The sequence below is a fragment of the Nesoenas mayeri genome (genome assembly GCF_963082525.1).
Source record: "Nesoenas mayeri genome assembly, chromosome: 2".
Classification (NCBI taxonomy): Eukaryota; Metazoa; Chordata; class Aves; order Columbiformes; family Columbidae; genus Nesoenas; species Nesoenas mayeri.
In genome coordinates, this window is record NC_137543.1 from 50,210,168 (window position 1) to 50,237,447 (window position 27,280).

General features: G+C 41.6%; 1 protein-coding gene across 2 annotated transcripts in view; it reads left to right on the forward strand.

Moving 5' to 3' along the window:
• Positions 1 to 25,896, forward strand: part of ANKRD29 (ankyrin repeat domain 29) — a gene marked incomplete at its 3' end in the record, with an annotated part of 29,013 nt that extends 3,117 nt beyond the window's left edge. Inside the window, exons 2-10 of one of the 2 annotated variants that reach the window (XM_080339307.1) lie at positions 2,411 to 2,521; positions 4,520 to 4,618; positions 6,889 to 6,987; positions 13,806 to 13,904; positions 16,851 to 16,949; positions 22,428 to 22,526; positions 22,994 to 23,089; positions 24,156 to 24,254; positions 25,813 to 25,896. In XM_080339307.1, coding sequence (XP_080195433.1) covers positions 2,411 to 2,521; positions 4,520 to 4,618; positions 6,889 to 6,987; positions 13,806 to 13,904; positions 16,851 to 16,949; positions 22,428 to 22,526; positions 22,994 to 23,089; positions 24,156 to 24,254; positions 25,813 to 25,896 — 885 coding nt within the window. The remainder of the gene's footprint in view (positions 1 to 2,410; positions 2,522 to 4,519; positions 4,619 to 6,888; positions 6,988 to 13,805; positions 13,905 to 16,850; positions 16,950 to 22,427; positions 22,527 to 22,993; positions 23,090 to 24,155; positions 24,255 to 25,812) is intronic. The other variant, XM_080339308.1, reaches the window with a different exon arrangement.
• Between the last annotated feature and the right edge of the window lie 1,384 nt (positions 25,897 to 27,280).

Sequence of the window (27,280 nt, forward strand, 5' to 3'; positions counted from 1 at the left end):
ACTCTACTTTTATACAAGGAATCCCTAGTAACGTGGAGGCATGAGGGGAAGAACAAGTACCAAGAGCAGTCATTCCAAATTGGGTCAAAAGCACCTCTGGGAAAAACCTGACTTTGTGTCCTTGATGCACTGGAGAATTCTTCCATTCCTTGGGTCTGATCCAAAATATGAGGACAACTTTGCTGCAGAGCTACTGTAGGAATTACAGGGGGCAAAAAGGCTAAAGACTTTGGACTTCTACTTCCAGACTAGGCTAACACTGGCAACTTAGTTCTCTCCTTATGTAAACTGATGAAAGCAAGTAAAGAGTTCCTGAATATGGTTTCAGGTTCCTGTCTACCCAATTGATAAAGGAGTTGTTGTATGGTAGGCATAATAAGATGCATTCACATTGTTACTGTGCCCTCATAATGAAAACCAAGCTGCATTAAATAAATCTTGCTCTGTATGGATATCTTGCCATACCCCAAAGCTTCCTAAAACTTTAAGGGATAGAGTAAGACAATAAAAGGTAAGGTATTCGATTTCCCATTCTGTAAGGTCTAAATATCATTCTTTTGGAATAGCTTTCCACTGAATATCATAATAATAAAGACAATAAGACGATATTCCTAACTACCAGCTCTATAAATAAATATGTGCCTAATAAATAAGAACAAAAAGGGCAACATGGGCCTCTGTGTGTTTAGGTCATTTGTTTGCTTTTAAATAAAATTTTAGTGGTTGTAAGGAAAAAGGTAGGAAAACACTGCTGTGTTGCCAGCAAGAAGGGTATAAACTACTACCTCTACTCTGATCAAGAGTATCTACAGATTCACCAGGAGAAATGTATTAGCTATAACAGAAAGATCAGAATTTAGCCTATTGTGCTTGCTAAATTTTTCAGGTTCCTGTCCTTGTGTGTGCTGATACAAGAAATATCACTATCAGTTTATAGGAAGTGTCTTGTAATTTACTGAATGGTTGAAACTGCTCTTGTTTCAAACAGCTGCCAATTTTCTAACCTGTGCATATTAAACAAACAACCAATGGAAAGTGTTCAGTGAGACAGATCTGGGAGAGATTCACACAAGATTGGTCTTGCATCTGCTGGTTTCTGTGAGATTAATTCCCTGTCTGACAGTGAAGGAAGCAATTTAAACTCTGCTCTATGTGTTAATTTTAAGTATTACCATAAAACCTTTTAGTCCTGATTCTCTACCACACTACACGTGCACATTGACATTTAGACATGGGGAAGTCTGTATGACATTTTCTGAAGCAGAATGGTTGACTGCTAAATGTATTCTGCACTCTCTCTGTATTATCCTGAAGGCAGGTTTCCCTGCAGAGCAAGGCTTCCAGGTATTTTTGACACTGTTTTGGCCTAAGATGTCTATCAGTGAAAAGATGCTTTACTGAACTGTTGGTGGTTTGGGATCTTATTAAAAATCAGCAGCGTGAGCCTTCTCTAGGCTACATAGCATTGCCATCACAGCGTTTTTTCTCCTCTGCACTTCACCCATCGCAGCACTTACGGGTCAGGGCAGCATTTTGGCAACTGCCTGCATGGATCAGACAGGGAGGTCAGGAGCAAAGTCCATGGTTTGGTTCTTTTCTACTGTCCCACTCCTATGCTGGGCCACTGATAATTTGCTCCTATCCAGGAGAAGTCAGACTGCGACATTTTTTCTAGGACTAAGAAAGCCTCAGAAGATTATTAGATTACTACTTAAGAGTAGCCCGTGTTATCTAGATTTCAGAGTTTCCCAGTTTTGCCTTATATATTGCCTTGCATATATAGTAAAAGAATCCATAAGTCTTTGAACAGCAAGATTTTAGCCTTTTTTTTAAAATTATTCCTAGCCTCACCCAGGAGATATGCCCCCAGTTACAAGATGCTAATTCCAGGGAAGAGGCAGACCAAACAGTATGTGAGATGAATAAGCAGTACTTCTCCTGTATTAGGACTTTATATGCAGAAAAGAAGGAGATGGCAGAGACTTAACTTGAAAGCCAGGAGGATGTCCTGCAGCAGGACACGTCAACAGGATGATTCAGCCTCTCTAACTGTGCCCAGCCCCACCACAGGAGCAGATAATACAGGTACCAGTTAGCACATTGTTTCCTGTGATGTTCCCCTGTTGATCTGGACTAGCGTCATCATCTCTCATTACAGAGCACGCTGAGAGACACAGGCTGCCATGGACACAGGGGACACCTGAAACAACATGAGGTAGCACAGGGAGACCAGTCTCTTTAATTGCACGAATAAATTAAATTAGCTTCTCTTCCATGCCCTGGTTTTGAAAGAACAGCACACTAAACTGAAACTTACCTGGCTTGAATGCAGAATTTGCATGTGTGTTTGTCCAATGGCATCTTCTAAAGTGTTCTATTTCTGCCTTTTTTATTTTCTTTTTTTCACCAGAAAGAAACACCACTCGCCAATGCTGCATTTTGGGCTGCAAGAAAAGGAAACCTGGCTCTTCTCCAGCTGCTGCTGAACAGTGGGCGAGTAGATGTGGACTGCAAAGACAGTGTATGCGCATGGTGCACCTACACCCACGGCACTGATTTTACATCATTTTCTATAGCCTGCTGCACCGAGGGTGTGGCAGGGATCTAACATGAGACTTTTGAGAGTCTTATGACACTTAGGGATGATTTAAAATCTTCTTTTGTCAGGAAGCAAGCTCGATAGTCAAGATAAAATAGTGTGATGATTTACATTGGTGGCAAGAGGTCAGGAATCTGCCAGCACTCAAAAATGTGCTTACACAGTTATTTGTGGCGCTGACATTAGAAACACAGATTTTAGCACCTCAGGCTTCTCTTTTCAAGAAAAAGTCATTGTAGTAATAGATCACATTGAAGAACCGACTGGAACGGGCCCAGGTAGCAATGATTCTGTCAGCTAGCAGAGCTCCTCATAATTATTAAAAAAAAAAAAAAAAAACAAACCCAACCAACCAACCAAAGAAACCTGGACCACAGTTTCCATGTAGACAATGTAACGTAGAAGTTTCCATCTGATGTGCAGCCATTTCCATCCTGTGTGGTATGCAATGCCCTACACCCAGTGGTGCTGTCAGAACTGCTGGCCTCCTAACTTCTTTCTCCTGCCCCCAGTACCTCCTGGACTTGGCACCAGCACAAAGGCACAGTGAGACTGCCAAGCAAAGAAGAGCCTGGGATTTCATGGGAATTTCCTTACTGTAGTTGGCATGGATTGAAGTTAGTTTGAGGTCATAAATGGGTTGAAAACACACATAATGGGTATGCCTCGCTATTCTGCCTCCAACTGCCAATGGAGAGATACTTGATTGTACTAAGCCATGGCAAAGAGTAAGGGAAAACTGAGGTTGAGAAGTTCCTAGATTGCTTTTATTTGGTGTTGGAACTGACTTATTGGGAGTCGTGCCTGTTTTGAACTGTATTAGTACCACTTCCGACCTGAAACATGGGTTTCCCAAAGCTTCTCTCACTTTGAATACCTTCAAAGTGCAAGAGATTTTCTAAGCCCATTGACTTTAACCTATTTTTTCATTTTCATTCCATTTTTGCCCTGTAGGCAAGTATTTGACCTGCAGTTGTTCTGGAACTGATCTGTGACTGTCATTCTGACAGGAAGGGAAGGTTGTTCAGATGGGGCATGAAGTAAATGGAATAGAGATTGATGTGAAGAAATAAGGTCCACTACTGCTAATTTTTTCTCAAAATATTTTTTCAATGCACTATAAAATATCCTGACATTAATTATATCAGACATAGACATTCTCTAGAGTAAAATATTTTCATGCAATTAAGGCTGCATGCTTCTTTTTGATAATATCACACATTTCTTCTTTAAATTGAACTGGTGTGTGTGAATGTTTTAGAAGGATGAATTTCATCCTTATGCATATGGTTTCCATGCATTGTCCATGCACCGCATACATATAACCTAAACCTTACTAGATTCACTAGAGCAGTGAGCTTATGGTCTACTGAGGGAACTCAAATGTGAAGTTCTGGTATGGAAAGTTCTCTCTTATAGTGTGAGGAATCCCAGAGTGAGTTTGCTCTCATCGTTTGGATAATGAATTAGTATTCAAATCACCTGGACCTTACTCTTAACTATGACTCAGAATAAAGTGACTCAGCTGAGTCACTCAGTCACTGTGTCTAAGGTTATTCTTCTGGAAATGATGCAAATATCTTTGGGATTGTCTGATAAAAATGCTGTGTATAAACAAAAAAAAAAAAATTGTTATTCTTGTTGCACTGATTTTGGGACAATAAGATGAAGTCATTGCATACGTATTTGTTGAATGGTCAGGCCTTAGCACTGCAGGCAAATCTGTAGTGTTTTTGCTTTAGCACTGCTAACTGCTTATTTGCAAAGTGTTCTTGACAGTAGGTTTTAAATGATAGCAAGTTTTTCAATGATCATAACTTCCTCAGCTTTTCAGAATATGTGTTGTCTCTTCCAGACAGCCTGATTCATTGCTGGAGGTGTCTGTTGAACATACTGACTTATTTTTTTCCTTACTCCCAGCTTGGCACAACAGCTCTGATGGTAGCGTCTTACTATGGTCACGTAGACTGTGTACGGGAATTGGTGTTGCAAGGAGCAGATATCAATCTGCAGAGAGAGGTAGGAGAAGCTGTGCATTCAAACAGGGACTGATTAAGTGACCATTGATTTATTACAAATAATAAAAAAAGTGTTGCATATTGCTTTTTGCCAATTGTTTATTTGTCATTTGCTATGCAGTGCATGTATGAACAGAGTCTGTTCTCCTGAGGGCACCGAGGAATCAGATGTCTGGAGTTTATAATAGAAAATGAGGTGACAGAGGTGCATTTGTAAATAATTTATAAAACATTTCCAGCACATCTGGTTGGTGAGGGCAGTTCCATCTGAGATGTAGCCTCCCCAGAGTTGCACATTTTATACATCTGCAGCTTTACTTATTGACACAGTAATTTGTAGCTCTCTGGGTGGTATAAATGATAAGGAGAAGTCCTTTACCTTTTGATTTGCAGAGTCTGGTCTTAAAAATGGAGCGGATATCATTGCCAGCATGAGGATTATTTTGACTTGGTATGCATTGGAGCTTCTGTCTCCTAGTCTGAGCCAAGTCACCTCTAACAATCACAGAGCTTCATCACTCTTAGCCTTCCCTGCATCTCTGCTTTGTGTTTAAGGCATCTCTCACACCATGACATGCTTGCTTGTGGAGGGAACAAGGTCAGTGGCTAGTTTTGGGAAAGTGTCTTCCCCCCATACTTTGCGCAAATGATTGTAAGGAGTACCTGCAGCCGCTCTGGTCTGTATGCTGGCTACACAGAGAGCAGGATTGCTCTGGGACAAGCCAGTTGTACTGGTCCAGGGAGAAGGGCAGTGTAAGGATGGCATGCAGTAACACCGGATGGCAGCAGGCAGCACAGGGCAAGAGAGTGCTCATCACTGTAACAACACAAGTAAATGTTTCTTACTTGCCTTGGTTACCTGGAACTAGAGCATTAATCTCATGTTAACATCTGCAGGTTACTAAGTCAGTGAATGCTATGTTTGATGATATAAATGTCTTTGCACTTACTGGCCTAAACTTGCTCTAACCATGACTGTCAATGTCTTTCAGTGGGGTCCTGTTCCAGAAAAACATGTATTTAAACATGTCCCTTCCCTTAGGTAAACACTGCTTGAAAAGCAGCAACAAAAGGAAAAGTTGAGAACAGTTTTATGGAGCTGGTCTTGTGTATTGCTCAGAACATACTGATTCAGCAAGCCAATAAAAAGAGAAACATTTAAATCCTCCAGAATCACTCTGGCGCAGAGAGAATGCAAAACAGATGAAGTTTAAGCCCCAAAGACCAATGGACACTGTTCTGAAACGAAATCTGCGTACTCAAACCAGTGCTCATGTACTCTGAAGTTGTTGTGAAGCTTGGGGAAGTGGGAGTCCCCTAAATATGTCTGAGAGAGGGGCCTCTGAAATGGTCTCAAGGGGCCATGTGCTATTGTAAAGGCTTTGGGCACTGGAGTGAATTTCACATGTGGCTCCTCTCTCCTGCACCTTCTGTGATACATGGGATGAGAGAACACAAAACCAGGAAAGCCTGCTTGACTTATCTCTCTTTTCCCCACCTCCCTCTCCTCTCTTTTTCCCCCCCTCCCTCTCCTCTCTTTCCCTTTCTTTTTCCTTCTGTCCAGCCATTAAAATCTCACATTTTCATTTCTGGGTGCTTGTTTACTCACATGTCAATGACAGTACCTTATACAACTAGTATAAAATATGGGGTTTCCACTCTTCAGTGAGGTTAAGGGGAAAGCAGAAGTTACAGGGCTGGTTACAGTTTCTTGAAGGCTGCTTGGCTGGATGGGGAGCTACTGCTCCAGGAGACCAGGATGACTTATGTCAACAGCAGTCACATTTTGTCAGCGGAGAGTGCAGCAAGGTGAAGCTCTGCTGTACTAAATAACTACCTCCCAGGTCTTTTTAGACCCTGACCCAAATCCATCTCATGCTCCTATTTGTCTCAGGTTGTAGCAGCAGGTGGAATAGGGGTTGTTTTTAAATTGGTTCTTCCTCTGTTGGGCAAGACTTTTCTCACTCTGGGCTTGTTTCTCTATCTGGTGACTGCATAGAAGTGAGTTAATCCTGAGAGGTCTATATTAGAAACTCTGTGCAGAAGCCCTTTGTGAAACTTGCGTTTTACTCAAATGTATGATGCTGGATGGATTTCTCAGTGCAATGGGAAGAAAACTGACCTAAGATACCTAGTGTCCTCTGGAGTTCTCAAACTCATCATGTCTTTTCAGCTGATATTCAACTGATTGTACTTTTTAATTTGAAATGTGTATACTTCAGTCAAGTGTGTTACATGTTTGGGGGTTTTTAATCCATTTTTTCCTTACAGTCAGGTGCAACTTCTCTGTTCTTTGCTGCACAGCAAGGCCACAATGATGTAGTGAAGTTTCTCTTCGAATTTGGAGCCTCCACTGAATTTAAGAATAAAGTAAGATGATGGGTATATTTTTGCATGCTGATACATTCTGACAATCAGGGCTGGTTTTTCCTATTTAAACACAACATGGCAGCAGGAAGATGATAAAATTAGTTTCTCACTTCAACATTTTCTGAATAATATGAGTAATGCAACGTATTGTGAAAATATTAACTACTAGCTTTTACTACCTAGACTTAATGGCATAAGTTCATCAAATATCAGTCTGTTGATACTAATATCAGTCTTTCCTCTCCAGCTATCCTCCAATACAAGAAGAAAGGGTCTTTTTGTATGTGTTAGGTAGGACCGTGTTTTAGGTTTATATGTACTTCACTTGTATAGACTGAAATTTTGTATACATTGAGATGTCTCTGCATTCCACCCATAGGAGACATAAGACTATAATGGCTTCAGTCTCCCCTAGATTCCCATTTACCTGTCTGTGACAAGAAGATTAAATGTACCTCAGGGCTTCTGTTCCTTTGTTCAGGCAGGTCCGTTTTCAAAATCTTCTTAGAACAGTCAAAAGCACAGACAGCAGAGCCTGGTTTTGGTTCATCACCCCCCATGGGGTGAACAGCATTAAGAAGAGCAGTTCATCACTGACAGCTGTACATAAACTCAGTTTCTTTGCCCAAGGCAGTACTGGCACTTCTGCTTTCAGCAAACAGAACCAAAAGCACCAGATCTTCATTAAATGTTCTTACCTTTTACATGCTGGCCACATTTTTGAGCATTCCCATAATTTGGGGAAGACACTTGCCAGTCACTGACTCTGGGCTCCATAGTGATGTGTTTGAAGAAGAAGGAATAATTCCTTACCCCACAACAACCACATTTTCAAGGAGTTCTAGTCTGTGATTTTAATTACTTGCTCAACCCATACCTGCTTTCCTGAGTTCCTGGAAATATAGGCTTTGAATACTAAGGGAACTGATGGAGCATCAGAGACTCAGCTCCTTATGTTCCAGGAACTAAAAATCCTGAGGTTTTGTGGCTGGAGTTCACACATGCCCACACAGTAGGATTCCAGTACACCAGAGAGCCATGCTAGTGGTAAGCAACTCTCTGACCACAGCAGCAATCAAAAAATGTAAAAACAAAAATGAAATTATGGCTGTTTAATACAACATGGAGTGCAGGTGTGGAACTTGGCAACGTAGGAGGTTGCAGTGCTAAATACAACGGCTGCATTTTAAAGTGCTGGATAATGTCATGTGGGACAGAGCTGCTGGGAGAAGCTGCACATTGAAATAAGGATTGCTTCTCAGTTTTTTATTTCAGGGAATAGGTGAGAGATAGCAAGATTCAGAAGGATCTTACACTGGGCGAGCGAACTTACTTACACTGTCCTCTGAGTCACCTGGCCTATAAAAAGGCCATAAATCCATGGTGAAGGACCAATGGTGTCCCAGGCATAGGAGAACCCTGGATTATTCACTCCAGCTCAGCATGAAACTGGGCAGTGTTTTTGCAGAGGGAGGGAAAGCAGTGAATGCAGGAAACTTGGTAAGGAGGGAAGACAGAGGCTGACTACCTTATTTTGTCTAGAGAGTCAGTTACGTTTTCATCAAACCTTTCCACAGCTTGTGAACTAGGAGTTTGTGAGAAGGCCGAGACTTGACCCAGAAGATGAACAGCAGGCTTGAAATTGTCTGATCCTACATGACAATATGTAGTCTTTTATGAAGCATGCAAAATATATTTATGTGAGTCACTAGGGCAGATAAAAGGGAGTAAATATCTAAATGATAAGAAAATATTCCTGCATTCAGCTGCTCCTAATAGCTTCCATCCTTGGACAAATGCAAGATTGGGTTCTACTGTTCGCCACCTTGAAACTTTATTCCCAGCTCCCATATTCCTGCCTGCCTCTTCTAAATTCAGACCTGACTGGGCTCATGTGCCAGTCCTAAGTATCTTTTATGCTGCAGATTGTTCTTCTCCAGGCCACAGTTTTCTGTCACTTCCAGATGAGCTGGTCACAAGACAGCATCAGTTTCCACGGAACACAACATGACAAACTGGTGTGCAATGTGTATGTGAGGCTATTTTCCAGCAGCATCAAATGTGCTTGCTAAAGGACTCCCTCTTTCTTATTACCTCTTGAAGAGGTGTATCAGTCACTTCAGCATTCATAGTATGACACAAGCTATAGTGCCTGGAAAGGCTCTTAAAAATTGAACAAAGGACAGTTGAGGTAAAATTAATCCAAAACTGGTTTAAAAAGCCAAGGCTAGTTATCATGTCCATGCACGCTTTGCTGAAAGGACATGCTCTCTCTGAATAGTAGCTAGATTCATCATTAATTTTGGAAACTGCCATGTTCATTCTTTCATTCATTCCTTACCTGGGGACTGCAGCTCTTCTTCTGAAATTAGGATTTAGACATAGGAATCCAAATGCTTACAGCTTCCAGACTGGGCTTTGGTTAAACGACCATATTTTTAGACTGAGGCTGGCTGAGAAACCAGCTTGTACTTTGTGCCACAGTGTGTACCTGAGCAGGTGGCACCACTGAGAACATACTGCATTAGTATTCATCTTCCATTGGCCTTCTAATGTGCTTTTGTATCAGTTCCGTTTTTTTATATAATAATATGGTTTTCATAACTTGGAATTATTCCATCAAACCATTGCTTTGTTAAAAGGTGACTAAGATAACAGGCTTCTCTATCCTCCCTAAACCCCAGAAACAACATAGTTGACAACATGTGCCTTTTCAGGTCAGAGATAAAGCATTTTCTGATTAAGGCACTCAGCTGGGAAAGATATAGCTGTTTTTAAAGGGCACTGAAAATTTAATCAATTTACAAACAACTTTATTTTATAAATTAAGGCATGGAATTGAAAAAAGTAAATAAATTGAATGTATCCCAAGAAACAGAGACTTTAAAGCAAGGAGATGCAAAGGCCAACACTTTCTTTTTCATGTACCCCTCTGTAAATTGTAATTACTACATTTGTTACTCATATATGAGAGTGGTGGAGAACTATCTTAATATAGGCATTCACTAGAGTTGATATCCACTACAGCAGGCAAAGCAAACATTCTAAAACAGTGTGATAAAGTAATTAGCAATAATTGCTGATGTTGTAAAGAGAATAAATATTGAAGGTTATTTTATATATATTATAACATACATATTATTCAATAATATTATTCTGCATTGTCACGGTCTGACATCCCTAGAAGTATGCATCATAAGTTGAAACATTCTTTTTTGTTACTCTTAGACTTAAACATGTAGGTTCTTAAAAGTGTTTGCACAGTGGCATATTTTCTGAGCAATGCTGCTGGTCAAATGATATGTCAGAGGCTGTTTTACTGCAAGTAGTGACTGCAGAAGGTCAGTTCCCCTCCCTTGTAGCATGTTTCAGAGATGATAAAGCACCATGTAATTCTAAGCTACATTCACACAATGAAGGAAGAGGTAGGCAAATAGACTGAGAAGTCTATACCAGGTAGTGTGTATTGGATGCTGCTGTTCCAAACGCTCACATGGGAGATTGGCAGCTGCTGTATGTGCGGTCAGTGGGGAGGATACACTGTGGGGATAAGAAAAAAAGGTTTCAGAGGAAGAATTGCAGATGTAGCTGAGAGAACTGGCTTCTATGTGTTCTTGGTGTGTGGGAAGGGTTTGCAGTGAAGGATTAATAGAAGCTATTATATACAGCGTCAGGAGAACAGGATATGAGCAAGAAATAAACCCAAGGGATATGCCCTCTGTCAGCCTCACCGTTGGCATCCCACCCACTGGGGAAGGGCCATTGTACTCGAATCATAAAATGTCCTGAGTTGGAAGGGATCCACAAGGATCATAGAGTCCAGGACAAGCCCAAAATTCGCACCATGTCTGTGCTTGTTCACGTGTCCCTGCCCTCACTTGTTGCCCTGCTCAGAATTTCCAAGAGCTTCAGCATTTTACTCATCTCAGCTGAAGCCAAAAAGAGGGAATGACATGACTGAAAGGGATTTTTAAATTCTGACATTTACTTTTTTTTGTTCCCCCATAACTCATCTGCCTTCCCAATAGCATGTAAAACATTGTCGTCTACAGCTAGACTAGAGGAAAGGCTCTTGTGCTGGCAAAAAGTGAAGACAGATTAAGAGAAAGCAAAATGGAAGCTCAATAAGCATGAGTGGGGCTGAGTTTTCCCCTTCTAAGAAACCACGGACCTCCACGCTGTTTGGCAATTTCTCCATTTAACTGAGTGCTGTCTTACCGCATAGTCTTGTCAGTGGAAAAGGTTTCTTGTCCCAAGTTCCCTTTCTTACAGCAAGGCCTATCTCTTTATCAGAGCATTCAAATGAACCTCAGTCTCTTCTTTTGAATGCATTCAACTTCACAGGAGACATGCAGTAGAGCAGGTCTTAGAGCCCAGTCGTCTTACCGATCAGGAACCAAATCTTTGATCCAAGGAGTTGTCAGCCAGTTCTTTCTGACCCAGTAAATACTTGATTGAGGGTAGGCAGCTGGAACTGGGAACTACCCTTTTTTTTTTTTCTGTTCCCTGGACTCTGATCAGGGTGATCTAGGAAACTTGGTCACTCTAGTCTGGAAGAACTAAATGTTTTATTTTGGAAATGTGTCCTTCAAAAAAAAATGTATCAATTAAAACTGTTCATTGGATTCAACCGAACACTTGGTCAGGATCCCTATTTTGAGACATATATCCTGTAAGAAGTGTCTCCCTTCTTAAACCTCAAGCTGTGACATCTCCCAAGGTGGGATCATGCAGCTGTACTCAGAGTGCTGGGCACCAGCTCTGCTATGCTAACTGTGCTTGGCTTTGCAGGCCTGCCTTTTACTTGGGATTTGCCATTTGATTCCCTCCAGAAATTATATTAATAAGAAAACAATCTTCTTAAAAATAACAGGGGTTTGTGGAGAACACAAGAATTTTAGAAAACAAAAACCAGACCATAAAGGAATAAGCAAACTATTCCCATATGCAGATAACTGAGCATGTCTATTTACCCTCCACATAGGGAACCTCAATATTATTAAGCTTCCTACAGCTGATCCTTCCCTGCCTCTCTGCAGAGGACCTCCAATTTGCATAGCACAGTTTCTCTTCTTAACGGGCTAACCTTTCTCTCCCAATTTCCTTCAGGGAAAGAGCCTTTAAAAATGTCTCTGTTTTTTGTTTGTAGCCTTTTCATCTGGCAACTCGCTACTCAGCAAAACGGGCTTTCAGCTGGAGATAGGAAATACGTTTCACAAAGTGATTAGCTTTTGCCATTGTCTTTTAAGTGTGTATAAGGTGTTTTTTAATCCAGAAACCATTGTGGTTGCTTTTGTGTTTTGTTACAGCAGTTCCTATTAAATTAGGGTAGTTTAAATTGACAGGAAACTCTAATGACTCATTGTAGCTATAAAGTAACTTAATTCTACTGACCGGATTACACACTATATTTACTCAATCCAGAATTAATATGGAATTCATAGATTGTCACATAACAGCTTCACATCTGTGACTTTGCTGACACTCAGGTCTTGTTTGCTTTTCAGTGTTGCATGGAGGAAGCGTGAATATGAGGTTTTCAGAGTAGCTATAGACAGTCCCTGTGGATTAGTTCAGTCATGTCAGAGCTCGAGTTTTCATGAGGTTATTATAGGCATGAGATAGCACCACAGATTAATAAATTTGATTGGCACTTCCCATTATAAACCACTGGTTTGGGCTTTCAGGCTGTAACTTCTCTAGTGGATATCTGTCTGTGTGGAAAATTTCAGACAAAATTTGGAGCTGTTTCAGAGGACAAGGCTGAGGGAAAACACAATCTCTTGCCCACATTAAAAACAGCTTTAGAAATCATTTATCTGAAATGCTTTAGATAGCTTATCTTACGAAGGATGGGAATGAGACTGGGAGAGGGCAGGGAAGGAGAGAGAAGACCTCCGGTGTGGATGACTTGTGGTGTGCGTCATCCTTGCATGATGGCACGGTGCCATCTCAGGCAGAAGATGAGAACTTCCTCTCTGTATCAGTGTCGGAAATAATGGCAATTTTTGAGTGAGGCACGGTGCATTGAACAAGATGGCAAGACTTATATTTGCTATCTTAGTTGTTTCAGCTGGCTTGGAGTCAATTGCCAGCAACACTGAGGTGTTCTCCTTCTAAGGCAGCTCCCAAGGGAGCAGATCTGCAACCAGGACTTGATGCATGTGCCTAGATCTTCCTTTAGTGATGATGTGCAGCAACTTTAACTGCCTGGGATTGCTTCTACCTGCAGGGATCACTTCTTCAGCTGAAGTAACGGGGCCTTCAGTAGTGGTCATGGGTCTGGTCTGATGCACACTTCCACAGTTAGCTAGCATGCTTCCTACTCTTCTTCAGGCCAACAATCAAGAGGTGAGAGGCAGGACGTGATAGGGCATGAGGTTCTGCCCAAAGAAGGGTAGATGATCCGTAGGCTTTTGAGCAGGGGAAAGGCATGCTGTCCTTCAGTAGGTGGAAGAGCTTGCTAGGGGTGGGGGATTTGGCTGTAAAGGGAAGAAACATGGAGGAGCTTGGAGCTGTGAAAGGAACAAAACTTCTAGTGGGAAGGCAGAAGCTAAGGAACATAAAGTCAAATTTTCTTGCTTCCTATCCCTCACTAAAAATACTCAGGAGAAAACTTTTCATAGTGACAGGGCCAAGTTTAAAGACTTATGTGGCAAGACTTGGTATTAAAATTATGAAAGATTCAGTAGCCAGTCACCACAGGACTGCTATGAGCCAAATTCTGAAAATGCTTAAAATTTGCTTTTTTTTATGGTGATGTTCAGTCCAGCACCTGCCCTCTCACCTGGCTGTGCCCATTCTTTGCTTTTTCACAGGATGGAGGTACTGCTCTTCTAGCTGCTTGTCAGTATGGGCATGCAAAAGTAGTGGAAACTCTGTTGAAGCACGGCGCCAACATTCATGATCAACTTTATGTGAGTTATTTGATACAAATAATATTGACAACACTTGTGGTGGAACAAATGTGCTGTTGGTTGGACAACAGTGGATACTCTGGCTCGAGCACAGAGAAGCATTCGCCAAATGTTGTGGCTTTATAGTACTCTACTTTTTTAAGATGTGAATTTTGTTAACCGTCTGCTTTTCGTAATTCTGGGAGAAGTAGCACAAAATCAGAAACTGTGATTTAGCTGCCTCTTGGTTCATTATCTGTATGAAGGATATGTACCCAATCTGGATCAGGTTTGTGCTGTTAGACTTGAAGAAAAGACCATGTCATGTTCTACCATTATTTGCATTGCAAACAGAAGAGTTACTAGCTATTAAGTTCTAGAGAATTACTTCATCAGTTTTCTACCAGAAATAGTAGTAAAAGTTAAAATCTTTAAATATCTTTAAAATATTTTTAAAATATTGGTTAAAATGATGTTATCTGATATTTGTGCATCTCTAGCTTGTCAGTGCTTTGGGCAAAGAATGGTTAAAATGGCTGAACTGATGTTGTTTACCAGACTTTCATAAAGCCAGATTGAGCAAATGAAGCCCTGGATTTAATTTACTCCAAAAGAAACACAAATAAGTTGAGCTTTTCAGCCTTCAACAGAAATGAGTGGCAGATTTTCCCTCCACTTTGAATCGTTCCTTCCTACCCCAGGGTAGTCAGGGCTGATAAAGAGGATATATGGGTTTCTTCCACCATTCCCATGGGGTTTGGCTCTGCAGGATGCCATCACACTCTTAGGTCCTACGAGCGTACATGGGAGCCAAGGAGTGGTGAACACAGAAGCCACCAGCATGCTAGGGGCTGGTTTCACAGGGGGTCCTCTCTTTTGTGCTGCCCTCACCCTGCATTTATAAAGAAGGGTGTCCCACCCTCACTGCTACACAAATAGTGATTGCCTTTCTAATCTGAGGGCAGTGATTCATACCTCTGCATGGTAATCCCAGGGTTTACCACTCCATTTAAAAATAGCCACGCTGCCACACCTGCAGACAATTACCTAGAAGTGAAGGCAGTAAAATAGCTTCCTTATTGTATCTCCTGGAAATCAGAAATATTTACAATTGGATTTTGAGATGTATTTTTATTGCTCACAGACATTGAACAAACCTAGTCAGAAACAGCTGTTTAATAAGTATACAATCTTTTGAAAACAGGCATTCACCTGTCTGCTTTTGTGAGACATCACCGAGCTGCTTTTTGCAAAGCAGTATCTGGCTGGCAGTTGCACTGGCAAGGGAACAAATGAGCAAGATTTTGAGCATGCATTTGGGTAGTCATCCCAAAACCATCAAGATAGATGTTTTAATCTTAAATTGACTCATGCGAGGGGTAGAAGAGAAGAATACAGGATACCCTAACTAAACTGTGTTTCTTGCAGAAATATCTTCAAAACAGCTTTCTCATTACAGCATCAATTCAAATCAAGTACAAAAAAATGAATAATTATTTTTTAAATGTTAGGGAGCCCAAGGTTCTCCACCTTGATTGATGCTAAAATGAATAGCTTCTTTATTATTACACAGCCTTGTTTACTTCCTAAATTGAAGTGTTCTCACTACCCCTGTCTCTGGAGGAAGCCTGCAAAGGTCCTTATACCATCACACTATTTCATGTACTTATATAGCAGCCAAAGAAAGCAGCCCCTCAGATGGCCCTGGGGTATGCATTTGTGGTGCTAACAAACACCTCTCATGTTTACCAGGACATTTGTCTTGAAACCAAGGTCAAACATTTTAAATTGGGTCCCTGGGGCACTATATTCAGCTCATGCTTCACTAGGCCTGTGCTGAGTTTTGCAGGAAGAAGAGTAGCAAAGCAGTATCTCTAGGCAGACAACAGCATTCAGTCCCAACATAGCGATATGTCAACAACATTAGGCTTCCACTAACACGCTCTGTATTTGGTAATAAGCATTATGCATAAATTGGTTGGAAGATATGTACTCATACACCTGAGGTGGGGTGAAGGGGTTCATTCAAGTCTCTATTTAAACTAAAAGAGCCTTCCCTCCTAGGAAAACTTGCCCCAGCATGCGCTGTGCTGAGCACTGTGGATATAGGATGGGTAAACACCTGTCCCACTCTCAGCGCAGGTTTCCACTTCCAGTTGGTTGGACAGATTCAAATGCTATTTGAAATTTGTTCATCCAAAAAAAAAATTAATGAAATATGATTTTAAAATATTTTACCTAAGGAAAAAGCTTATGTGAAGTCAAACGCTGAGAACACCTGCACATGAAAGACATGTTGAGAAAAAAGAAATCCTATTGTTGTTCATTTCTTTCTCAAGCCTTTTGCAGGAAAATGCTGGTTTCTGATAGGACTATGAGATACTCTGTCTTGTGTGTTCTACTTTTACATGATTATATTACAGGTGAAGTCTCTTCTACAGGATGTGCCAGAGTGACACAGTAGTTGCTGGGGTGGCACAATAGTGTTGCACAGTACTTACTCCTTCAGCCTAAAGGGCTGAAGTCTGGTCTCTGAAGTCTGCTGGAGTCTCTGTTTCTGCAAAACATGTTTTCACCATGTATGTTTATGTAACAGAACAATTCGGCATGAACATCTAAGGGCTAAATTAACCAAAATAAAGATATTTTTCTCTATAGGAATGGATTTCTTGTTATGTAGATCAATGCTTGGATGAACTAGACTCTTAGTATTCCAGACCCAGGATTTAATGCTTGGTTTGGTATATGATGGGAGGCAGTAATTGCTCATGCTGAATGAAAATGTTGCCATAGTCTGTTATGAACTGGAGTTTGGATTTTGGTAATTATTTCTGGACCTTGGCTATATATGTGCTGTTACACTGCATGATGGCTTAAAAAGGGGAACTTGATTCAGTTTGGTTTGGTTCTGTACGGAAAAAATGACATAACTGCAAAACAGTGTAAGCTAGATGTATTTGTTCTTAGGATGGAGCTTCTGCAATTTTCCTGGCAGCACAAGGAGGCTATCTGGATGTCATCCGACTGCTGCTTTCATCAGGAGCAAAGGTTAACCAGCCACGGCAGGTAAGCTTAACAACACTTCAGGGAAGAGATGGGGTCTAATTACTAAATTTTACAGTTATGAAAAATTAACACTGGTTGAGAGAGATTTCCTAGGTGTTAACCTAACTGAGGGATATGTAAGCATGCATCACGTATGTATATAAAAGCTCTCATGGTTTCCTAAAAAGGATTTCTTAACTGATTAGCAGTTTCTTGACTCTAAAATCAGGGGTTAAATAGCACACTTAGATGCTGCTTTGAGTAGCTAGATGTGTGAGCTGCAAAGCTACCGTTGCTCTCAGCACTTAGAAACATCTGGTTAGAGACAAAGCTTCCCAGGAATCTTTGCCTGCTTTGGGAGAGCCTCCCCTGTGGTCTGCTGAAACCCTGCAGGCAAGGTACCTGTCTTGCCTCTTCACTGCACATTTTAAATTGATGGGACAAGGTCTTGTCCTTGCAGTCAGTCAGGGATGTCTGCCAGGTGGCTGTGATCACTGACTGCAGCAAGTAAAAAATCAGCAAGCAAGAGCAAATGAATGTGAATTATAACAGTGGACAATGTGGCATGTGACAAGCTTTGCCAGGTATTTTCAGTGTTTCCTTTCATCTACACCAAAAAGCCTGACAAATCATAGCCTGGCAGCAGTGACTGATCTATATGACTGTCGAGGGTTTAGATTGCGGGGTGACAATAAAACCCTGGCAGATGTATTGTTAAGCTCCTCTCCCCCCACTTCCCCCTTTTGCCCCTCCCCCTTCCCCCTTCCCACTGAGGACAGGCGATCAGGAGGGAAAGAAGGACAGAGAGAAGAGAACTGGAAAAAATTAAAGATGTTTTACTAATGTTACTCATAAGAATAGAGAAAATAATACAAAATATACAAAACCAATCTTGAAAGTCTCAGCAACTGCAGAGCTGGCAATCAAAGTCCTGGACTGGACTCTGCAGCCAACCGGAGCTGGATTCAGTCTGTCACTAGGTCTCAGTTCGCAGGGACGACTAGCAAGATCCTCTCCTAATGTCGGCCATAAGCAGAAGGGAAAAGGGAAAAGGAAAAAAGGGAAAGGATGAGATCCTCGTGATCTCCCACTTCTATATGAAGTATTCACGTGAATGGAATGTTATACACAGTTGGTCAGTCTCTTGGTCACTTGTTTCTCGTTGCCCCTCTCCTGAGATGTCCATCAGTGCTTATCAATAAGTTTGCATTCCATTGCTATGTTTACGAAAACATGTGTCTGGTCCTCCAGGAAAATGCAGCTAATATGAAGGCTTTAGCTGACAGGCAAAATCACTAAAAGAGAAACTTGTTTTTAACAAAACCAGGACAATGACTTATCCTGCATCTATAGGTCTGCAGAGAATTGAATTAGCATTTTATGTGCCCAAAGTAAAGTAGTTTTTCTGCTGCCTCTTCCCCTACCTCTCCAGCACCAAAGTTGTGCTGGCAGCTACTCCCTGGACTATGCCTGAGCTGCTCCTATGCTGCCTCCACACTGTCTCCCAACATCAAAATTAAGAAATGCTCTTAAAAGCTGTTAATTAACACAGTCTAAAAGATAAATGTAGAAGGATAGACCAAGGTATGCATTAATGCCTTTTGAACAGGTCAAAATAAGGTTGGGGCGCCTTAGATTTAGTTTCACCATGTTGCCATAAAAAATGTATTCTGCTAACCACAAATGTAATACCCCATCTAATTCTTCCTGACAATATTTTTTTAGCTCTCTAATCCAATCTCTACAACACAATGTTTCATGAGGCATTTTTAAATCTTAGTTGAGTCGAAGACTTGACTCTGTGTGACTGTTCCTCCTGGCTCTGTTTCATCTCTGGCAGTACGGGCTTACTTTGCTTTAGGGTACCTCTGATCCATGCTAAGATTATGCCTGGATAAGTCCGTGGCATTTGTATTTGGGCCCACTGTAACCTGAAACATTTCCTTAACAAATGGAACATTTTTACTGTTTAATTAGTAAAGTAATGGTTGGGTGGACTTCAGTCTCTTTCTTGCTAACGAACAGATTTGTACTTTGTTCAAAGGTGGCATGTTGGTCATGAGGAATGCAGCTGTAGATGGGGCAGTTTCGATGCCAGATGAATCCTACTGTCAGTCACAAACCACACTGCTCTCACTGCTGTGGGCAATTTTTCTAAGCAATGTAACACCAAATATAGGGCTGCAGAGTGCCAGGTGTGAGTTCCTGCTTCTCCTTCCTCATGGTATCCAAGTTTTCCTCTCTGTCTTGTGAATTTGGGGTCTTAGTACATGTGCCTGAGCGTGTGCTTCTGTCTTGTGTGCCTCCCACTGCTGCTGCAGTGGGAACCAGTTCCCCTTTGGTCTTGTGCCGCATCTCCTGGTCCCACTGGGATGCTCCTGTAACCGCAGAGCATCTCGGATGATGCTGGCTGCCCGTGTGCAGGCCCCTCAGCTCAGCTCTCACAAGACTTAACAGCAGAGCTTCCTGGAAAGTTTCTTCCCTGGCAATGTCATTTCTCTCAGTTTTTAGCCGCCTTCTGTTCTTTCTGACATTGTGGAGCCAGGCAGGAATTCTTTTGTCATCTTTTCGTCTAGACAGAGTCTGAAGGCTGGTGCAGGAGACGTTTCTTTGCTTCTCCAACTCAAAAACAAAGCAAGAAGGTTGTTTGCCAGAGTTTTACACTCTGTTTTGGCAGCCTGTGTCCCAGCAGGCTTTAGTCTAACTGGCTAAGCAGATTCAAAATACTCTGAAAATTAATGTTTTTTTTCTTAACACACGCTATGCAGTCACACATATCTGTAAGCCAGTAAACATCTATAGAGTATAGACTTCAGACAAGCAAGCAATTTCTTATTAGCAAGAATTCAGCTAGTGTAGTGGTGCGTGTGGACTCATGGGCAGAACAGTGAAGGAGATGACATTGAGTAGCCTGAAACTAGGGGCTCCCTGTCCCTGGAAGTCCTTACTGGGAATTCAAGGGGTATCTCACTTCCCAACCTAATCTGGCCCTTTACAACACTCCAAAACACCAGCAAATATTGAGATTCAAAGTTCCAAAGTGAAGTTTTAGTTAATGAGTGAGAGAAACAACATCAGAAATTTTGGTCAGAGTATGTTTGGAACTGCTGGACAAAATAAGATATAAATCATATTTATTAACCTGCAATCAATATGGAAATAAGCACAGCTTAAAAACATATTTAACATTGTTCTAGGGATGTAGTGGTCTACAGTGTGTTGAGTGGCCAGGAGGACAAGAATAGTAAAGTAGTTTCTGAATTGCTTCTTTTCCTGTTCTCACTTTCTTCCTGACTCATCTAATATCTGTTTACACCAGAATTCTCATATGGCCTCTTAGTACAATGTAATGTCTCTTTTGAACTGAACACCAACAAAAAATGGTCAGAAATCTCACCTACATCATATAAATTTTATACTTGTTGGCATAAACCTGCCTGTTAGGTGCTGTTTGCATGAGAGAAGCTGACAATAGTCAATGTGAGCCTACTATCAATTTCATCACCTTTCTTCTCTTCAGACTAAGTCCTCCAAGACAGTCACTCTTTCTCACAATGTCTTTTTGCCTCTAGCCTATAAATGTTATACTGAAGATGATGTCTAACAGTAATACCACTAAGGAAAGTTAATGGTAATAGTGACGTTAGCCAACACGTGTATTTTCTTCTGTTCCTTTCCATTTATACCTGAAAATAAGAGTTGTTCTCATAAACTTCACCGTGAATAAAAGAAAGCTGCTATGTTCCCCATGCTGTGCTTGTGCATGCACTTCTTGTGTAAATAGAAGCGTGGATTTACACAGCATTGGATTTTCATGCAGATTAAATTGTGTAAGCAGCTCTTGGATAGTTTCCAAGTTTTATAGGCTTTTTCAGCATCCCTATTGCTATTTTCTAGAGCCCTCTGGTGGGGGGAGAATAGAAAAAATATTAAGTGTCAACTTAGTGGTAGGGAAAACACTATAAACTGGAAAGGAATGGTTTTTGCCATGAGGCTAACATCACACACACTGTATACAAGAGAGCCTTTGTTATTTCTGAATCACAGAGAACACTCACTGTATTAACAGGATATATACTAGAATGAGGTCAGCCACTTATTCAATGAGTTAATTTATAGAGAAATTATAGAAGAGCGGGAAAAGATCCTGTTCCTCACCATTTGAGAAGACTGAAGAGTTCAGGATGTATATTCGTTCTTTCTCAGAATCAGAAAAAGGGAAGCCCAGAATGTTATATCAAAGGAAGAAATAAGTTTTCTGTTTCTTCCGCAGGATTAAGTCACTAGCCCACAGAACACAGAGAACTGTTTCAACAATGTTTTTTTTGGATTGCATGAGCAAGTCATATGAATCTTCAGTTGGCACTGAGAAGAGAGATTGCTTCTTTGATCAGGGTGGAAATATTTAAAGCAAAAAGTTGTTTTCTTCTGAAACTTCTCATTAAGGCTCTTTTGAAAGCCCCAGTATATTTTGTCTTCCTTTTTTTCTGACAAGTCTTCAGGCTGCTGGGGGTGGTGAGGGGAACTGGCAAGTGCTGAAGGCAGAAGCCGGCACCCCGCTACGTGAGGCCTCACTTCTATGTTAAAGTCCCTACAAGCAAAGCCCTTTGTTAAAGACCCACAAGACTCAATTTGGCACCACATAACCGCTGGAGTCCTCCTGTAGTCTGGAGAATCAGGCCATTTAAAAGCAAAAAGAGGAAGAGACACAAATCTAAATTCTAATTGCAGTGGGAAATACTTCTAGTGCTTCAATTCCCCTTTGCTTTGGAATGGAAAGCCATCACAAAGTTTAGCTTATTCAGAATGTGCATTTTATTATCTGGGGTTCTCTGCTCAGATAATGATTGCATAGGACAATTTTTCCAAACCAGATGGCTTGACTCTGAATTCTTTAATAATTGCCTTGTTTTCTAGAGGAATTCTTGAAGATAAAATTTGTGGATTACCATCACTGTAACACAGGACATTTTTACTGGATTTCCCTAGGGTGGATAATGTAACTAACCATTAAAAGTTGGTCATCATCTTGCATTTTTCCTTAGCTTCTGAAAACAACTTCCACTCCATATATACAGCGACCCACTTGCAGAATTTTCCCATGTGTGCTGAGATTTGCCTGTATCTTCTGTCACATCCAGCTACCTGGAGTTCAGACTCTGCAGGATAACATTAGCCTTTACATTTCAAATTTCCTGATGTATTTTAGGCACAACTGGTAAGCCAAGGAGGGCTTTAAGTGTTCATATAGTAATGCCCATTTCAGGTCGACTAATCAAGAGAAATCAACAAAGGGTGGTTCTACTCCACAGCTGGAGCAGTTCTGACTTGATACACCAAGCTCCATGGCAGCAACACTATGTATGTCTGTCTGTGATGTGGGATTTAATTGAGGAATTGAAATACGTCCATTCCAGTAGGCAGACTTGGGCGGTAAAATACCAGGGAGCATAGGATCTCAATGTGGTAGTGTCATTAGCAGTCTCATTTTGTTTGCAGGATGGTACGGCTCCCCTGTGGATTGCATCGCAGATGGGTCACAGCGAAGTGGTGCGAGTAATGCTGCTCCGGGGAGCTGAGCGAGACGCTGCACGGGATGTGAGTAGCACCTTGTCCTGTGCTCTGTCTGCAGCTTAACACTTCCTAGCTTATTTTTTTTATGCTGCAAATCTGCCTGAATGGATGCCCAGTGTCCCCAGAGTCTGCTCGGTTTTCTGGGCCATAAAGTCCCACCATAGGCTCCCTTTTTCCCTTCATGTCTGGGACATCTTCCTGGAAGGACCTCCTGGAACAAGGGAATGGAAATATCCATATAAATGAGACACAAAAGTGCTATATTGTGTCACTGCTTCATTTCACTCTGAAGTTCTCACCTGCCAGAGTAACAATCCTCCAGATGCCCTCAAAGCCGCAGCATAAGTTGTGGAGGTGTCTCCTCAAAGACGATGAACAGAGGACACTTTCCTCTCAGAGGCGTAGGGGAGAGCTGGTGTTTCCTTCCAGCCAAAGGGAATACAGGTAAAGCATTGGTAAAACCTGAACTGACCTTCCTCTCTCTTTTAAAGGATGGTACAACTGCTTTACTGAAGGCTGCCATTAAAGGGTACAACAATGTGATAGAGGAGTTGCTGAAATTCTCTCCCACGCTTGGCCTGCTGAAGGTTGGTAGTGAAACACACAGGTTTTAGGCAGAAACTCTAGAAGGCAAAGGGTCTGATGAAAGATCTGGCATTATGGCTGTGCCAGTGGAAGATAATAAGGAGCTTGAGCCCAAAAAAGTCAATAGAAAAATGAAATTATCTTATTTAGCCTTTAATGCCACACACAAACTAATCTTTTCAAACAAAATTGTGAGTTTGATTTGTGGAAGGGGAAAGCACATTGTGTCATAAAAAAATTCTCCCACTTTTTGTCATCTGATTTTATTTCTACTGTAAATGGACTGCTGTCAATGGTTCAGCTTCTAGAATTCTACCCTGTCCAATATTGCATTTAGCCAGAAAAATAGTATTCTAGGAGATCTGTTCTGAGCAGGGTCTCTATGTGGTTTTGTTTTCCTCTTAATTAAAAAAATGACTTGAAAAGTAACAGATATTTGGAGGGTGCTTTTTACAGGCTGATCTAATTTTATGTGCCTATAAATCATGCACTTTGATAGCTTCTGTGCATGCAACTAATCGGCATTTTTATGTACTTGAAAATCCAGGTGGCATTAACTTACTTGATAATTGCAAGTATGAAATAGCTTCCACGCCTATTTGAACTGTCAGTTTGCAGCCACAAACAAAAAGCCAGCCATAAAATATCACCATTCAGCTGTCTGACATTGAGACCATTAATCATCAGAGAAAGAAGATAAAATGCACAGATGGTTTCCATTACTGCTTATGCTTCTGTTTCACTTGCTAATGGCTGATTTTGCCAGGCAGAAGCAAGTGCTGTGTTCATTTCACCTCTAATCTATGGACAAGGGTAATTTTTAAAAGGAAATATTGCTGTGGTGAAGTGAAATTGACTCTTGTTTTTATTAAAGCATTTAAAATCACCTCCTTCACAGCCCACTCACCTTCTAGAGCCCTGTCTAAATCAGACCCTATACCTTTGATGACATAAGCTCTTCCATGTTACTTGTTTCTGGTTTGTAGGTTTGTTTGCAAACATTTGTGTTTCAGTGCCTTTTGATTTCTTCCCATGCATGCTACAAATGTCTCCCATGGTATTTTCTAGAATGGGACCTCTGCTCTCCACGCAGCCGTCCTGAGCGGCAACGCGAGGACAGTGGCACTGCTCCTTGAAGCTGGAGCTGACCCGTGCCTGAGGAACAAGGTACATCCTGGAACATCGTCCCTGGTGTGGAGCATCTAGGGAGAACCGAGCAATGGAGCCCTGTGTGCCATGGTGGCGGTGGCAGCCCATGTTTCTGTGTTGGTCTGTGGTTGCCTCTTGATCCTCTCCTGAAGCACCATCGCTTGGCCCATGTGTTTCTGTATACAGCCATCTATAAGGGTGCGAGGCAGTGCCACTGGTGATGCTGGTTCTTGCCAAATTACATCAGTCTGAGAATAACTAAACCACTCACTCACTCAAGAGTCACAGATTGAGTTGTCCACTAGTTATGGGTTAGCTAGGTTGTATTTTAGGGAAACAATAATCTGTTACTGTTTTGATAAATGATAATTTGTACTAATAACTCCATACAGATTGGTAAGTAGGCAAAATGTGTTATCTGGGTGCCTTTGATAAGAAAACATGGCTAGAATTCAGCATATTGCTGCTACCAAAAAATATCCCAAATTACATGCGTAATTTGTAAATACATTAGTTTCTTGAACTAGATTCACATTATTTTTATAACAGAAACTTTTGTGCGAAAACTTGTCCTGGTTTTATTCTGTAAATTGTTTTAACATTACACATTTGATAATTTCCATGAAAATGTCTTCATCTGAATTGTGTTTATGAACTATTTGCCACTAGTATTTGACATCTGTCTGGGTTTGTTAAGCTGTGAATGGGTGGTTCGGTATTTACTTCTGGTTTATGACTGGGTGGATGAAAGTCTGTAACACAAGTAATGCAGCAGGAACCTTCTAAATGTTTCAGTCCTTTAATACAAGACCTGTGCCTGTTATTTATGTATCGTTCCACTCGATGGCAGCAGAGTTAACGCCACTCATACAGTAATTCGCATTTATAGGCATTTTGTTTTGATATTAACCAAAAAAATGTGCAAGATTCTTCTGCTACTAATGGTGATTTACAGCAGGAGGGCGTGCAATATAAGAAAGTCTGTGGCTGTAACCTCTTCTACTGAGTTGTTGGTTTTTGTTTTTGTTTTTTTTTATATAATAACATGCAGTTCGGCACAAGAGTACATTTGCAGGACAAAATTACTGATTTCCAGAAGTAGGTTCGTTATAAATGCTTCATGTTACCAAAATTGTGTACAATAAATGCAGAAGACCAAACTCTGGTGCTCTATTGCCAGTCCTACAGAATAGCACTGACATAGCAATTAAAGTCTGGATTTTCATGGACTTTGGCACTTAAAGACCTGCCTCATCTCCCCTAAAAATCAGCTGCTATGTTCTCTCTTACTTCTGCGGCAGAAGCATAGGCAGTCCAAGGGATACACTGTTTAGCCTGGACTGTCAGCAGGGAATAAGCTGACCACTCAAATCCCATGCTAGGATTATTTTGAAGACTTAAATTAGACTTGCATGCTGAAAGGTGATTTCTTAAGATATCTCCAACAGTGGCATAGATAACAACGGAATGAACACATCATTATTATGCCCAGTGCCATCTTCTTTAGAGCATAAGGCTTTTAAACCATGTTTTGGAAATATTCTTTTCTGCTAACCTCAATGTTTTCTTGTTCCAGGCAAATGAACTGCCAGCAGAACTAACGAAAAATGAACGCATCCTCCGACTTCTCCGCATGAAGGAAAAGCAAAGGAAAAGCTAATGCAGTCCTGTAGCAACCTGGTTTGACAGAGATGTGCCCTGACCACAGTAGCATGACAGTAAACCCTGACAGTTGCCCGAGAAGGGCTTGTTGGAACAGTTTGCAGAACTGATCAGCCTCTCCAGCACATGCTCCCTGAACACACAAGGCCCTTGTCATGGGGTCACCACGCGCTGGGACCTCTGCCTGGCATTGCTGAGCACAGAAAGACTGCAGTGGGAGCAGGCTTTGGCCTGGGAGCTGCGTTTGCACCACCTGTACTCCAGGATCCCACCAGTCCCGGCACTCACATTTGCTCCTCCACGACTGCAGCGTACACATCCTCGCATACGCAAGCACCCCCACCGTTTCAGACACATGTTCCTGTACTGGCATGTCTACACACCCGTAACGGGTACCTCAGGGTGCTCTCGTGGGTCAGGAGGACTCAGCCCTTGTGCCAAAAGGATGTCCAGATCTCCCAGCTATTTGGATGCAGTCGGTCCTGGAGGAGCCCCATGGTGCTGCTGCCCTCCCTTTGCTGGCAGAGCTGGTTCAGAACATTCCTCTCTACCTCCAAGTGCTGCGTGGGGCTAGAGGTGAAATCTCACCTGCGACATCTCAAAGGGAAACACCTCCTGCCAGTCCAGGGCTTTGGTAACATTTTGGCTACTACTTGAAGCTCCACAGAAGTGCTCCAGAGCATTACAAATTATGCCAAAAGCTATCAACCAAACAATAAGCAAGGAGATGTCCTCCTCAGTCATAGCATCCTGATCTGTCAATCTGTTCAGCAACAGAAACACAGCAGAGCAGTTGGCAGCATCTTGTGATGTATTCGCAGTGCTTTGGGGGTGCATCTCCAAGCCTACAGTCTATATATGTGCATTTTGCTGGGTAGGGGAGGACCAGTTACTGAGCAAACCAACCAGGGCATATCATTCACTGGTGCAAGTACACAGAAACAGCTGTTGGGTACAACAGCACCGATGTGAGATAAGTAGTATATGTATGTTCTGCACACGCATATATGTGACACTATGGTTTATAACCCACAGCTACTATGCAATGCACTTGTTCCTCAGGACTGTGACAGGAGTTAAGGGAGAAGTGCGCAGTGTACAGGTGTTTCAACAGCTGGTGAGAGGGTTACATGTAGCTGCACTTGAACAGGCCCACTAATTAATATGGGCATGTAAAGTGAAGGCCTAACAGTAATTTTGGCCTTTGTTGTGGTTGAGATACTTAGACATGCTACTAGTGCCTGTGTGGGGAAGGCAGTGCTAATTGTAGATGGTTTGTGAAGAGCTATGTTTTAACCATATTGCTGTAAGACATCTCATTAAAATCCAGTTATTTTTGCTGTATAAACAGTATATACTAAGTCCTATTAGCCACAAAAAAC